General features: G+C 49.7%; 1 protein-coding gene across 2 annotated transcripts in view; it reads right to left on the reverse strand.

Moving 5' to 3' along the window:
- The window catches only part of SALL3 (spalt like transcription factor 3), a 21761-nt gene extending 12312 nt beyond the window's left edge, over positions 1–9449 (reverse strand). Inside the window, exon 1 of one of the 2 annotated variants that reach the window (XM_074339813.1) lies at positions 8996–9449. In XM_074339813.1, coding sequence (XP_074195914.1) covers positions 8996–9077 — 82 coding nt within the window. In that variant the 5' untranslated portion in view covers positions 9078–9449. The remainder of the gene's footprint in view (positions 1–8995) is intronic. The other variant, XM_074339814.1, reaches the window with a different exon arrangement.
- Positions 9450–14953: the final 5504 nt, after the last annotated feature.

Below are 14953 nucleotides of genomic sequence, written 5' to 3' on the forward strand. Positions count from 1 at the left end.
ATTTAAAGAATATTTTTCTTTACATGGAATATGTGTTAGGGACAATCCACTAAGGAAAGCTTAAAAATTAGGTTAATTTCTGGATAATTGTTAGCGTGTTGAGTGCTGGAAGAATTAACTTCATTGTAAATGACTTACATCTTTACAACGAACATTGCTCAGACTTTCTTTGCAGGAAACCATGGCATGTGGGAGAAAAGCAGGACTTGTTTCACACTGTGCTCCTGCAGCCCTTCAGCAACCCAAACAAACCTATTTACTTTAAAGATAAACTTTTCCATCTCCACTGGTTTTTCGTGTTAAGTGCTTTCAGGGTTCACCTCCACATTCATGGAAGTTGGGAAGTGTTCCCACAAGTAATTCCCTCTTCCTCCCACTGGCAGGTTTGCAAAATGAACATGGTTTCTCAACTGTAGAAACTGCACAGAATATGGAAGAACTTTCTACTAAACAGTAAGTCATTGTGCGTGATGCAGTTATAACTGATGGTTACCTAAACATGGCAGATATTCTTGTCAAAGTAAAATCTCCTCCCACTTACACTCTTTTAAAATTGAAGAAAACAAAATTGAAGAGAGGAAATTGTATAAAAATGGCATTCTGACCATGTGGACCTGTTAACAGTTCATTATGTTAATGAACCTAACAGAACAGACAGCTGTGGGATTTTATAAGCAAAGTTTCATAATAAATTTGCTTTCTGACTAAAACATATTTTAAAAACTACAATGAGTGAAGGGAACAATTCTTCACTCCGATGCAGCTTTCTCATTTTGGACACATCGCTTGAATCAGCGCCTGGAATCTTTACTGACACGGTCACGTCAGTGATCTCCCACGTTCCTGCTACGACTGTTCCACTCTCAAAATCTGAGTGTAACCAGTATGTCACACATTTCATCAGATGGTCTGGAATAAAATGCATCCGAATACCGAACTCTAATATTTCACTGTAGAATTGAAATTCAGGTGCATCTTTTTAGAGTGTATTAAACAGCAACAAGAAGGCCTGCCACAGAGCTGCCTGGTCAGAGCCTGCTCACCGGGCCGAGCCCGGAACGGACACGGCAGAGGCGGCCTGGCTGCTGACGCACTCAGAGGACGAGACGCAGAGGGAGGTGTGAGAACCCGCTTGATGGCGCCGCTCCTTACAATGATTAAATGGATCATGTTACAGTGTGTATGTGCTAATCTGGCTGTGTTTAGTTATTTTTAAAGATGCTTTCTATAACAAGAAAACCCATGTGGGAAAAAATCTGAATGCAGCTCACAATTCTATCATGTAACTTCTTGGGCCCTTTACTCCTGCCATTGTTTTAAGCCAATAGTATGTCAGGCTCATAGTAGTCAACCATCTTTTAATTTAATTTACATTTTAGACTGGCCGTGCTGTTCTAAGAATAGAAGTCATTGCCTCGATTGGTTATTATGGCTTAAAATTTGTACTTTGAGGTAAAAGCATGTCAATGAGCCACAAACAACGGTACAACAGAACGAGTCTGAGACATTTATTTCCAGCGCAATTGGAAATTCTTTCTTTCTTTCTTGGGGTGAAATGAAAAACAAGCCTTGTAAACTTTATCACTAGTGTCAAAGATATTTTATCTTTTGCATACTGACTATTCAACGACCAGGAGATTTCAAACTGTGAACAGGCCAGGGATGAGGCAGGACTTTGCAGTGTGTGAGGGTTATATCAGCACACGTGGACAAAAATGCCAGCCAACCCACCCAGGGCCCCACTTCACCCATGGGCTCCCCTTCCTGGTGAGCAGGGCGTGGCCAGTGGCTCCCTTCCCACCACTGCCAGGAAGAAGCTGGCTGGGCAGGGACTACTCTGTGAGGTCAGCACGTGCCAGCCCATGGCCTCGAGTGGGCACCGGGCTTGACGCTGAACTTGTCCCCTGAGCGCAGTCAGGAACCTGTAAGGACAGCAGCAATCCCCACATTGGCTTCTCAGACCTAAGATTTTTCAGGTTCCTGACTCTCACTCATCAAACACTTGTGAGGAGGTCCTATGTTCTCGGTTCTTCAGAAGAGGGGAAAGTGGCTCCCCCCACGCCTTTCAGAGGAAGTCCCTAACAAAGGGATAGTTTCAATGGCAGTTTTAAAAACACATGGAGTTTTTTCTTCTCACTAATAAAACAGGCTGAGAATGTTTAACAAAAATGGTCCTATTCTTTGGATCAACTCTCTCGGTGTGAAAGGAGCCTCCCCTACTTCCCGCAAAAGAAAAAAAAAAAACAAAGAACCCCCGAAACTGTTTTACCATCTCTCAGCTTTAATTCCTGGTCTGTTATATAATATACATGTAGTATGTTTTCACTGTCTGCAAAAGTATATAATGATCTCCCAAAGAATGTGGCAGAATGTTTATCCATGATGATCTTTCCAAAGCCACAAGTTTTGAAAAGCGCTGTTACAATATACACAAGAACATTGGAGACAGAAAGCTTTCTTTACAAATTTCAAACTCCAGTTCTTAGCAAAACCTTTGTTTTCTTTTAAAGAGTACAGAGCCTAGTAAATAAGCTACCCGATTACAAAGAAGTAGGAAACAGGCATTTGATAATTTTGTTTCTCAGCCTCAAAAGCTCACCTGTACTAGTCCGCTACACTTTCGCTACATATTTTAAATTTCGCAACATTAAGAAAGATGCAGCAAACTTGTTCAGCATGGAAAAGGGATGTTAACTTCTCCACTTTAATTAGTAACCTAAAATGCCACGTGGGTCTTTAGGAAAGAAAACCTACTTTCTCCTTTGCTTTCACCATCCCTTAAAAATCTAGGAAGCATTTTTCAAGTTTTCCTAAATTGTTCGGAGACACTTATTTTCTTGCAAATTAATTCTTTTTAACTCCTTATGATAGCTTTGAATCCCATAAAGAAAGATGAATTATCACATACTGAGCCCAAGCTGTGAAACAGGGGGAGACAAATAGAGACCCCCACTGTGTTTAACAATGTAGAAGAAATTCCAGACGCCATAGAAAAATTTTGTCCTTTTTCTTAGACCTCCACGCGGGCGAGCCTGGCGCCGAACAGTGGAGGGCACTCTTGTTATGTGGAACGCCAGCGCTGACCGCACACTAGCTTTCGTCGACTCGGTGGCCCACATCTCAAATTTGTTAAGTAACGACCACCTGTGGCACAGCCACCAAATGTCTCCTGTTGAAAACATTTGCAGTTTTTAATCTGTGTGGTGAAGCACCACACACTGCTTCCTTTATGGACCCACACAGGGGAGCGCAGACACACTCCCGCTTGTTGGGACTGTCTGCCTGGATGCCGTAGTGAGTAATAAGCTGTTTGTTACCCTTCAAGCTTGCACATAGTTCTTCCACTGAGACGGATGCTGTAGTCACACATATGATGGGTACTCATACATCACTATCTATGCCTGCCGACAACACACAACCCTGAAATATGTCAGCTGACGAGAAGAATTTCAATAAAAATTCCATGACGGGTAAAAACAAGGTTTGTGCAGGTCACTTTGGGTTCAGATTCAGACAGTTTAAACTCAGGTTTGGCATGAAATGCGCTAGTTCATGACATGCCTACTCAAAAATGCCTACACTCTCACCCTAGCCCCAGCCATTTTTCAAATCCACTCACGTAAAAACACACAAATAAACGAAAGCACTCAGACAAGCAAACACCTGGGTCCAAATGGCCCTGAGCAGCAAGGACACACTGTGTCCAGGAACCAGACTCAGATCGACTATAACCAGCAGACGCTTGCACTTGGGGTTAGGTTATTAAATCACTTCCATTCTGTCATCACTTCACAGCACTGTTCCATTTCTATGTGCAGAGTTTGCACACGTGCAAAAAACCATCCTGGAAAAGCCACTGCCCTGGGCCACTGAAGCCAGCGGCTACACACATACAGTCATACAAGGGAATTATCACACAGCGCTGCAGAGGTCACTCTCCAAACAGCCCAGGCATGCGGACAAACTAAGACCCAGTGCCACGGCACCTGCAGGGTTAATTAACAGTTCAAGATGTAATAGCCACACAAAAGAAACCCATTCTCGGTCCTTCTCTGAGAACTATAAACACTTGTGCCGAATGAGATGGGCATCTGATAAGCGGAGCAGCACGGAGCAAACTCTCGGGTCTCTAGTTAACACTCAGATCCAGTGTTAACACTTCACAGAACAGTGCTGTCCGCTTGCCAAGGTCAACAGCACAGATGCACTAATTGCATTATGAGCTTGACATCTAGTGGCCACCCCTGGCAGGGCAGAGCAGGCAAAGGTTAAATCAGCAAGGCTTGTCAAAGCACTTCTGACGGCCCCACCTTCAGGGAGAGCCGGTCGGAAGCCGCCAGCACCCTGCAGCCCCACCTTCCCCACACCTCAGGCCACAAGGCCGGAGTCCATGCTGGCCGGTGGGCGATTGGGACGCAGAGTGGGTAGGGACCCTCGGTGTCAAGCAGAACCAGTGTGGGGCCGGGCGATGGGACAAGACAGGCCCACTGAGGACAAGGTTTAGACACCACACTGGGATCATCAGGTCTCTTTGGTGGACAATGGGCCGGTCTGGAGGACGCTCTCCTTTAAGTACCAAGAAATCACCTCCAGCCTGACATAAATAGAGCCCATTACGTTATATTATTATTTCAACTAATATTTACACTTTCTGTAACATGACTTGCTTTATTTGATTGCTTGGAAATCACACAGTTAACTGCATTTGAAATCATAAAGGTATTCAAATTACAAGAGAAAAACCTATGGCCAGGGATTTTTTTAATATAAATGTTTATTTGGGGCAGTATTAAAACATTAGATTTTTACATAGATTTTGTTTACGTCTTATATGAAATGTGTAGCAATGTAACGTCTGCTGTAATTGAAAGCCTGTCCCCCAGTAGCAGAATTGGCCCTCATTTTCATGACACTAAGATACTTTGGCCTTATTCTGGTAGTTAGTCCAGGAAGTATGTAGGAAAACAAAACTGACAAAAGAACGGAGCTTCTTCCTGCTGTAACAGTATTCAAAAATTATCCTTCTTGAAACTACTTTGCAGCATTAGAGACAGTGCATAACCTCATTAGCAGTTAAGGAGATTTTAATTTTACTTGAAGAAAAGCCCGTGCCAATACTTAGATTTAAGAATGCTAAATTCCAACTGACGTTCAGTGCACAGAAGGGAATCCGTGGTTTCGGCTCTGCTGCATTCCTCCCAAAAGAGAATGTTCTGAGAGCTACCTTGAGACGAACGGTAAAGCCTGAGAGATTACAGTTGGAAATGAAATCTGACCCGCTTTGGCCTGCTGTTGCCATCATCTTGTGTACCAAAAATAATCAGCTTGCTAAGTAATTCCTGCTGTTGGTCCATACCCTCTTCCTCTCCTGGCTCGGAACAGATCTAAAAATACTGCATCATCCTATGTTGTGGAAGTTTAAAATGTACATAAAAATCCCCAGTTACATAATCAGCTCTTCCTCTGTGAGGTGGGAGCTCACTGGCGTGCTTTCTGTTAACCACCAAGTGATGCATTTTTAAATAGGTAAAGTTTTTTTTATGCTATTTTAAAAATAAATGTTTGCCAATTCTTCCTTTTCCTTTTCCCCATTACTTACTTACTTTTCACCTTTCACATCTCAGAGAAAACAATCTGCCTACGAGTGTTATAAAGCGGCTTCTGTGTTGTTTCCTTCTCGAATGCTGAATTGTAAATGTGTGTCGTGTGTGGGGGGTGGGGGTGGGGGACTCGAGGCAAACCATGCATATACAGATAAAAGAGAAGAGATCTCTGCACTCAGGGCTGGTGGCCTTCCCTTAATTTAAACACAGCCTGTGAATACCACTGGTAAATTCTGAAATCACATGCTCGCCACATTTAAAAGGATTTTTTAAGATAGCCATGTGACTGAAAATAAAAACACACTTTGAAGCAATTAGTGCTAACAAACAAAATACACGATGGCAAATTGTTTTAAATTATCATATCCTTTTGTTCTTCCTTAAACACGTATTTTCTTTCTAACGACAATAAAATACGTCTTTATTAAGTTGTATTTTCTATGATAAAGGACAGCAACATTACACCTTTTAAAGTTCTTAGTAGGAGTGTAAGTGCTGTTGTCATTACAAGTTTTAATCACTCTTTCTTAGAACAAAAATACTCCTCCGCTGGCTCAAAGGATTTCACTGTTGGTGGCATACATTTAGCTGAATCCTAAAGCTGCAACACATTGATTTCTAAATTTTCAGAGACAGGAATTAAATAATTTGCAATTTAAAAAGATTATTCTTATTGGGAATGTAAGTCTCAGTGATCCTTAAATTTTACAACAGGATAACTTTGGAACTCTACAAAAATCATTGTTACTTCTTCTGATTCCATATACATCATCATATTTCACTCCTGCAATAAGTTTCAGATAGCACTCAAGCTATTTTTGGATAACTATCTTTTTTCATTGCTTGCCTAAAAACCAAAGCCTAAAAAAAGTCCTTCTTTTTTAAGAAATAAAGTCTTTTTACTATAAATTAATGTGGCTGTGGACCTTTGCCCCCCATATTATACTAAAATTTTTGCACATAATGCTTGTTTTATCAATAGCCTTCAATTTTGCTGCAGTCCTCTACTGCTTTAATTAATATGTCACACCCAAAGTGATACAAAGGAATTATTTACTTCGTTTCTAAAACACTGTGAACTGACTTAGCTCACTTGTAACTCACGCGTGGTCTGTTTATTTGCACTGCCTTTAACAAAGTAAAAATTTTGAGATGATCTGATTCATGTTGGAGTAATTTAGTTTTCACAACCATTTATCTTTAGAAACCTGTTTCAGTTATTTTACTAATGAGGACCTATGGAAGAGTAACATACACACAAGCATTCCTTGAGTGAGCAGAGAGGACAGAGCATCTTTTATGCTCGGTGAACAGTCAGCTCCAGCATAATTAGATCAGAAAGAACTATTTTTAAATAGTTTGCCTAAACTACCCTTAAAACAGTCAAGGAGGCTGTGGGAGGAAGGCTCGCCGCGGACAGGCTGGTGTTGGCCTTTGGCAGAATCGGATCAGGGCCCGTGGCAGCAACGTCTGCATCACAACTCCTAGTGACTGAAAAGCACAGGCTTGGCAAAAACTTTAATCCAATGGTGGGGAGAAATCCTGAGTGTTTCTCCTCTAAATAAATTCAGTAACAACAAGGGGAATTCAAAAGAGAATTTGTAAATAATTTATTCCATCCTAGGTTTTCAGATATAGGCTACATACCCTAACGTGTTTACACTATTGAGTTCACCAAGCTCACATTTCTGAAGTGAAATTAAAAATGAATAGCTGTGCCTCAACTTGTTAATTGTTAAATACCAGGGGTTTTACTCCATTAATTAAAATATGCTTTAATAAAAGGAGACATTGCACATTTTGATAAGGACCCTACAAAGCTGAGAAGTATTTACATTGTTGCATTTGGGGCGGCTGTGAAAGCCGATTTTAAGCTATTCAGGAGCCACAATAATAAAGCTTTAAAATTCCTCACTGGGATGCAATGTAGTTCTTTTGAAGGAAAGACTGTCTTTCTCATTCGGCAGAAATAAATCCATTCATTTGATCATGTAGTCATTGAGGGCAATACAAAACAAACCAAGTGTGAGAGATTCTCTGTGATGAAGTAAACAAAACAAAAAACCCATTTCCATGACAAAAAGATTCTTTGTCCCTAATCCACCCACCATATGCAAGCGTTTCTTTTTAGCATATCTCCGGTTCCAATCTTGGGTGACGGGGCTGCACAGACGCGACTGCCTCACCTCCACAGCGACAAAAAGGCCGGGCCGAGTTCACGCATTTTATTTTCATGAATTCCCGGCCGCGTTCTAAGCATTTTCCCCTCTCCCTCGCGACGTGGAGGGTACCTGCTTTGTCAAACTTCACAACACCGCGAGATAAACTCTTCCGTGCCTGTGGTTTTTTGCACACAGTCCAACTAACTCATGGTAAAAAGATGCGTATCTGCCTCCACACAACTTATAATCGGTTAATCCAAAAGTTGGCCGGCGTGTTTTTTTAAAGGAAGAACTACTGTCCACGCTGCGGTGCAGCTGCGTCCCGGTGTCTCATCCTGGGGACACCGCGGGCCCCGCTGCACCGCGCGCGCACTCGGGCCCTGATCTTCCCGGGAGGAGGCCGGTCCGCGGGTGCCGAGCTCTCGCTTGCCCCGCTCCTACCTTCACTTGGGGACGAGGAGCAGTCCCTGCGGCCCGCTGGCCGGAGGGATGCCTGCGGCGCCACCGAAACACAGGAACAGGCCGAGCAAACTTAGAGCCTAGAGGACGTGCTGGGGTCCGCCGCGTGCAAGGACCACCCCCCAGCGCCGCGGCGGAGCTCACCCCGGGTTAAGTCCCCAGGCGGCCATTAGGCAAGGCCAGGCGACACTGCCTCCTCGCTCCGGAACCGGATCAATGGTTTGTCAGCGCGCCGGGGACCTCGCGGCTCCACGGCCTCGGGGTGGATGAGGCGGCCGCGGGTCGTCGGGGTGGGGGCAGGCCCGGGTCCGGGAGGCGGCCCCGCTCCGAGCGCGCACCGCTCCGGGCGCCCGGCGCCGAACAAAGCTGCGCGGTCCGCGTCCAGCGGTAGGTGAGCCTCGGACGCTTCCCCGCCGCTGCGCCCGCCCGGCGGCCGCCGCCGCGGTCGCTGAGGCCAGCCCCAGGTCCGGACGCAGGGAGCCCGGGGGACGGCGCGGAAGAGGAGGCGCGGACCCCTCCCGCCCCCGCCCAGCCCCGCACCGGCTCCGCCGGGCAGTGCGGGCTCCCAACCACCCCCAAGCCGCGGCGCCTTCGCGCGCAGCTCCCCAACTCGGGGCAGCGGAGCCAAGTTTACTTCGCCCGCAACTCCCCGCGCCGCGCGCTCCGGCGGAGGACCGGGTCCTCGCGGCCCGCCTGCCCGGGCCGGCGCCGCGCAGCGGACACTGGCTCGCCCGAGCCAGGAACTTTCCCCGCCGCCCCGCGGCCCCTCACCGTGTTCGGGAGCCCCGTCCGGCGGCGGCAGCTCCTCGTCCGACTTGAGGTGCTGGGGCTTGGCCTGCTTGCGCCGAGACATGCTGCTAGCAGCGCGCGGGCCCGGCGCGGGGCAGCGGCATCAGCGGGGCGGCCGGCGGGGACGGCGCGGGGCGCGCATGGGGCTGAGCAATTAGGCTGGTGAATAATGCGCAGCCATTAGCGGACGGCCGCGCCGATTGGCCGGCCTCCAGCGGACTCCGGCGGCCTATGCAAATGAGGCCGCGCTCGCAATTAGCGGCCGCGCGGGGCGAGCAGGCGGCCGGCGCCCGGGGACCTGGGCGCGCGCGGCCCGGCGCCGCCTCACATCGCGGACTCCGCGCTCCCCGGCGCCTAGGTGCGGCGCGGCGGCCGGGAGCGGGCCCAGGGCGCAGGCAGCAAACTTTGGCGGCGTCCGCGAGGCGCCGTCTCCGCCGGCGCGCCGGGCTCGCCCCTTTATAGAGTGTCTGCGCCGCGCCCCCCCGCCGCCCGGCCGCCCCTCCCGGAGCGAGCGGCCGCGGGCAGGGCTCCGGCCGGCGCCTTTGTCTCCCCGGCCGCCCGGGCGCCGCGCCTCTTGCGCTCCGGGGCGCGGAGGGCCGCCCGGCCGCCTTCGCTCCTCCGCGAAGGATCGCGGCGCCGCTGGGCGCGCTGGCCTCGCTCGGGCTCAGGTGCCCCTTCTCTTTCGACCTTCGCTCCGGGCTCGTTTCCCTTCCGTGGGCTCCCCCGGCGGCCGGCCCGGCTCGGAGGCTCGCGGCCGGAGCGGAGCGGAGCGCGCACGCCGGGGTGGCGGGACTTCGGCAAGACCAACTTTCCGGTTCGGAAGCGGCGCGGGCCGCGCGGCTCCTCCCCTCCGCTCCCCTCCGTCCCCCTCCCCTCTGCTTCCCCCCGCTCCCCCTCCTCTCGGGTCCCTCCGACTCCGGAGCGCCCGCCCCGCCTGCCGCCAGCACCGGGGCCGCCTTGGCCCCCTCGATCGTTCGCCGGGCCTCTCCGCCGCCAGCGGCTCCTTAAATCCAGGGAAAGGGAGGGGATGGCGGGGTCCCGGGGTCCCTCCCCCCACTTCCCTTTCCCGACGGGTGCAGTGCCGGGGCACCTGCGGAGTGGGAAGGGGCGTGGGGTGCCCCGAGGCCGCGCGACTGAAAGTTCCAAGTCCACGAAAGTCCCGCGCGCTGCCCACCGTGTTCTAGGGCTTGGGGGGAGGGGCTGACTTTGGGGGGGGCACGTGAGGGGGTCGCGCACGCCTGCACCGGCACAGAAGCCTCGGGCGGCGGTCGCAGCGCGCTCCCCGCACACGCACCCACTTTTTGCCGGCGGTCACACGCACGCGCCCTCGCACTCGCGCGCGCACCCCCACCCGTGCACACGCGCCCTCACCCACTCCCGCGCGGGTCCTCCATCACCGAGCCGCCGCCAGGATGTGCCCCAGGCCTCGTCACCACCGCACCCGCGTCCCTCGCCCCAGTATGTCTTTTTAATTTACTAAATTTCTTATTTTTGTCTTCAAAAGTGGCCCTGTCTTGTACAAAGGTTTGGCACAGATGGCCTCCCGGCGCTTGCGCCAGTGTCAAGCGCTGGGGGGTAAACGGGCGGTGACCAGGGAGACACCATCGCGGGAGGGCTGGGAGCTCCCTGCGTGGCTGGGGGTGGGGTTCTGTTTGGCTGGGGGACACCCGCCCCCCAGGAGGACCCCGATCCTGCGCCGCTCGCCTGGCTTACTGCAGGCTTTTCCATTCTAGAATCTTCCCGCTTCCTAGCCTGCGTTCTCCCGCTCGCCTCTAATTGTAAGTTTCACAGAGCAACAGCTTTAGGCTCCAGGAAAAGCGCAGGAAAATCATACCGAGGAAGGGAGCGCACTGGGAGGAATCGTCTCCAAACAGCTCTCATCGCCACTTTTGGAAAAAAAAAATCTCTTAAGGTTGGTTTTGATTTGCTTTTTGGTGACGGGCGTAATGAATTAGGTGATTTTGTTTTTAAAAGAAAATATGACCACTACGAGATGCTGGAAATCTAGAGTTGTCCCCCACACACCAGCACAGACTGCGCTTTTACGGCTAAACTGTGGGGGAAATATCCTCATTTCGCCATTACGTTGTGAACTTTCGCAAATACAGCACGCGTTTTGAAGACGCCCTCGCCTCAACTGCAGAGGCTCTGCAGTGAAAAGTTTGTAGCCGACGCTTCGGGGCGAGCGGGTCCCAGAACTTCTCTGGGAAGAGAGGGCCAAGAGAAGCGAGGCGGGGGTGGTTGTAGAGAGCGGAAGTTTTTTGCATAATTTACGGGACCGACAGAAGTTTACGGAGCCGCAGCAGAAAGGCAGATGTCGGTGACTACTTTCTCCAAGAGCAGCAACGCAAAATGATCACCGGTGGGTCGGCCCCTGGTTAAAGGTGCGCTGCTCTTTGTGACGTGGTTAATTCTCTTTTTTCCTTCTTTTTAAAAACTCGACACTTTGGGGGAGAAGAAGCAGCTGTAGCCCTCGCGGCGTCAGAAGCTTTCAAAGGATGCCCGAGACTGGCTCCCCGCAGCCTCCTGGCCCCCAGGGACCTGGCTCCTCCTCTTCGGGCCACTTCGCTCGAGTGGATCCCCACCTTTTTTGTTCCTAAGGCCATTCCTCCCTCCCTCTCCCAACCCCCCGCACTGCAATACACTGGCGTGGCTTTCCCAAGGTTTTCTGGGACTTGCAAACGCAGATGTTTAATTTTGTCCACTTGCTTTGCATTTTCCACGAGGTGTGGTCGTCGGGAGGGTCGTTTAAGCCCCTCCAATGAGGGCGAACCTGAGACCCTATCCCTGGAAAAAGCAAGCCTTCAGATTGCAGAGGTGTCGCGCAAGTCGTCATGTGCTTTGCAAGTGGGAAGATGCTGCAGGCTTGCTCCGCGCCCGCCGTACTGGACACAGTGGCTCTGACGAAGTGAGCGGGCAAGGATGCCGGACGCGGGGTTCGCGGGTCCGGCCTGCCTGGCGTGGGGTGAGGCCCCCTAGCAGGGTGCGCGGGTGGAGCCGTGGGTGAAAAATGCAGGCTTCACGTCACCCTCCGCACACGCTGTGCTGGGATTGCTGTGCTGGGATTTCGTTGAGAAAATCGAGCGAAGACGTGGATGAAAGAGTCAGGGAAGTTGTGATACCGGAACTTTGCAGAAATTCCCTGCCGCTGCTAAAATGGTGCAGACCAGTACATGTGTGGCTCACCCTTTTTAAATTCACTTGGGTGAACAACATTAACACACACACACACACACACACACACACACACACAAAAGTAAAGGTCAAAAACAGAAGGCGCGTTACCTCCTGACTCACCTGTTCTCCCTTTCTGGCCCCCCTTCACCCAGCTCTGAAACTTTTCTTTGTTTTTATTCAGTGCAGTAAGTTTTAATGAAAGCATATGCGTCTGAAGCTTGAGCCGCTACAACAGATTTACGCGAGGTGAAAACGTGTCCGCAGAATATGTTCACAGATGAGGACAGGATGTGTCCTCCAGCCGCACCCAGATCAAAGGCACACGGTGCTTCAGACGCGGACACGACTCACTGCACGCGGCACACACATACTCGCCATCACATGACCGCTGTCGATTACAATATTGTATACCTAAACACTATTGCAAAAACAAAAGTTGCTTTTCTTCCCTATAATTAAATCTAATTTGTTAATTGTCTTTCCTCTTGCAATGTTTTCATCTTAAGAGGCGACACGTTATTATTTTCTCTGCTTAATAATATTATTTACAAATTAATACTGTATATTTTACATTAGTGGAACATATAATTAGGTGTTTGATTGAATTTGTATCATTTATTCAGATAAAACAGCCTATCTGCAAGATTGATCTGACAATGGGAGGTTGAAGAGTTGGTTGTGTTTTAACCTCCCAGTTTACTGACACTTCCCGCCTCTCCATCCACAAAAGACAGTTTTACATCAGGTGCATTTGACTTTATTTACAATGTGCCTCTTTCCACAGCCACTTAACACAAAAAGAGTATTCAAATATTAGAGCTTTATTTTCTGTTTTCTTTCATTCTTTTATTCCCCCCAAATCAAAGTTCCTTTCTTCTCACTGGCCTCTCCCCTCTCCCTGTTTCCTCCCCTGACCCCCCAACTTCTGTTTTAGGTCCTTACGGTTACAACCAGCATGATTTTGTGTCTTTAATGCTGTGACAAGTGACCATTAATTGGTTCTTACTTGAGCAAAGATATTACCATACTAATATTATTATTGGTAAGAAGAGGTAATTGATAACACCACCTGCCACTCTGGAGCGATCACAATGATAAATGTTTCCATCAACAGCGAATCTGCTTGGTGTACTACAGCCCAGACCAAACAGCATGTCAAGTGCCAATTATAAAGATGTTGCTTTTCTATTATGCTGGGTGGGGTGGGGTGGGGGCTCTAGAAAACATGTAGGCAACAATTATATTTATGTTGTATTGAAAATGCCTTTTCCAAGCATCTTATTTACTCACTTGAGGTAACTTTCCCCATAAAAATAAAATGCTCTCCTTAAGTACACCAATACAGAGCTAACTGCCCTGCCCACACCACTCCTGCTGTCAAACCTATTAAAATAAATATGTCTAAAAATGTTCATCCATAGGAGCTAAGTGGGCAGGATAAATCCATCTGGACCTGTGTGTGGGAAGCCTTCCTGCGTGTACATCACAGGATGGCTCACAACTGCACGTGTGGGCAATCACAGGCAGACATTTTGTGGCTTTAATGTCTCGCAGAGAGACATCAGCACATAACCATCCGTCTTCACACTTAGGGGTGCAAACGATGCTAAAGTATCATGCTTCTCTGTGACTGGTCAAGTGTGTATCTGGGCTACATGCAGCCCGGGGAGGGGCACTTTGCATGTTTGGTTATATGAATAATGCTAGCCAGCTAAAACTTTGACTCCCTCGCCTATAGGGAGGCCCAAACGATTATTATTAGCTTGCATTATTAGATGCAGGCCTCAAAAGGCGAAATCAGCTATTGATAATTGCAAGAAGTATACAGCAGCTACTGTATCGATCGGCTTGTCCCAATTCCCCTGGTATGGCAGAGATAAGAAGACTCACTCTTTAGTGCAATATAATTTCTTTTGACCTATCTGCTTGCTACAGACTTATGATGAATAGCCGGAGTGGTTAAAGTCCTTTATCACGAAAGTTACCCCTTGATATAATATTGATTCTTTATAACTAGCTCCAAACACAAAAATCAAACTGTCCGCTTGACCATCATCATCATCAATATCATCACAAAGCGTCTGGAATAAAGATCAGCCCCAGCCTGAAAACGCTTTCTATAATCTTCCCGGCTAATCTTTATTTGCTGATGATGAAAAGAAAAAGGCGGCTGGGGGAGGCAGAGCGAGCGGAATGTCATTTGGACGAGCACTGTATTTATATGTGTACATATATTAGGCCGAGACCAGGCGGCCGCTCCTTGTGAGAACACGCGGGCAGCGTGCCCACCTCCGCGAAGCTCGCCCGTGCCCCCCTTCCCTCCGTCCCCCCCCAACGCCCCCCCTCCGCCCCGGGAATGAGGAGCTGGGAGGGCCAGCGGTCTGGGAGAAACGAAAAGGGCTCCTCGAGAGCTGCCTGATGCTGGACACAAAATGAGACCCACGGCCTTCTGCTCGTTGGAAATCAATGTCAAGCGTCCTTGTCGCTCGGCGGCTGCGCTCCCAGGAGAGCGGGCGGAGAGGGGCGCACGCCAGCGGGCTCGCTGGCGCTTCGGGGCTGTGCAGCCCCAGGCGCACATCAAAGGCCGCGATCCCTGTGCATTTCCCCAATTAACGGCATTTCCTGCCCCCTCCCCCCGCTCGCCCCGCCCCCAGCGCCAGACCCGGGCCGCTGGGCGTGACAAACGGCACCCGGCGAGCGTGCTCGGGGGGTGTCCACACGTGGGCGCCCCCGTCCCCGGGGCGCCACTGGACGCCTAGGCCC

The sequence above is a fragment of the Rhinolophus sinicus genome, linkage group LG09, assembly GCF_036562045.2.
Source record: "Rhinolophus sinicus isolate RSC01 linkage group LG09, ASM3656204v1, whole genome shotgun sequence".
In the NCBI taxonomy this organism is placed as follows: Eukaryota; Metazoa; Chordata; class Mammalia; order Chiroptera; family Rhinolophidae; genus Rhinolophus; species Rhinolophus sinicus.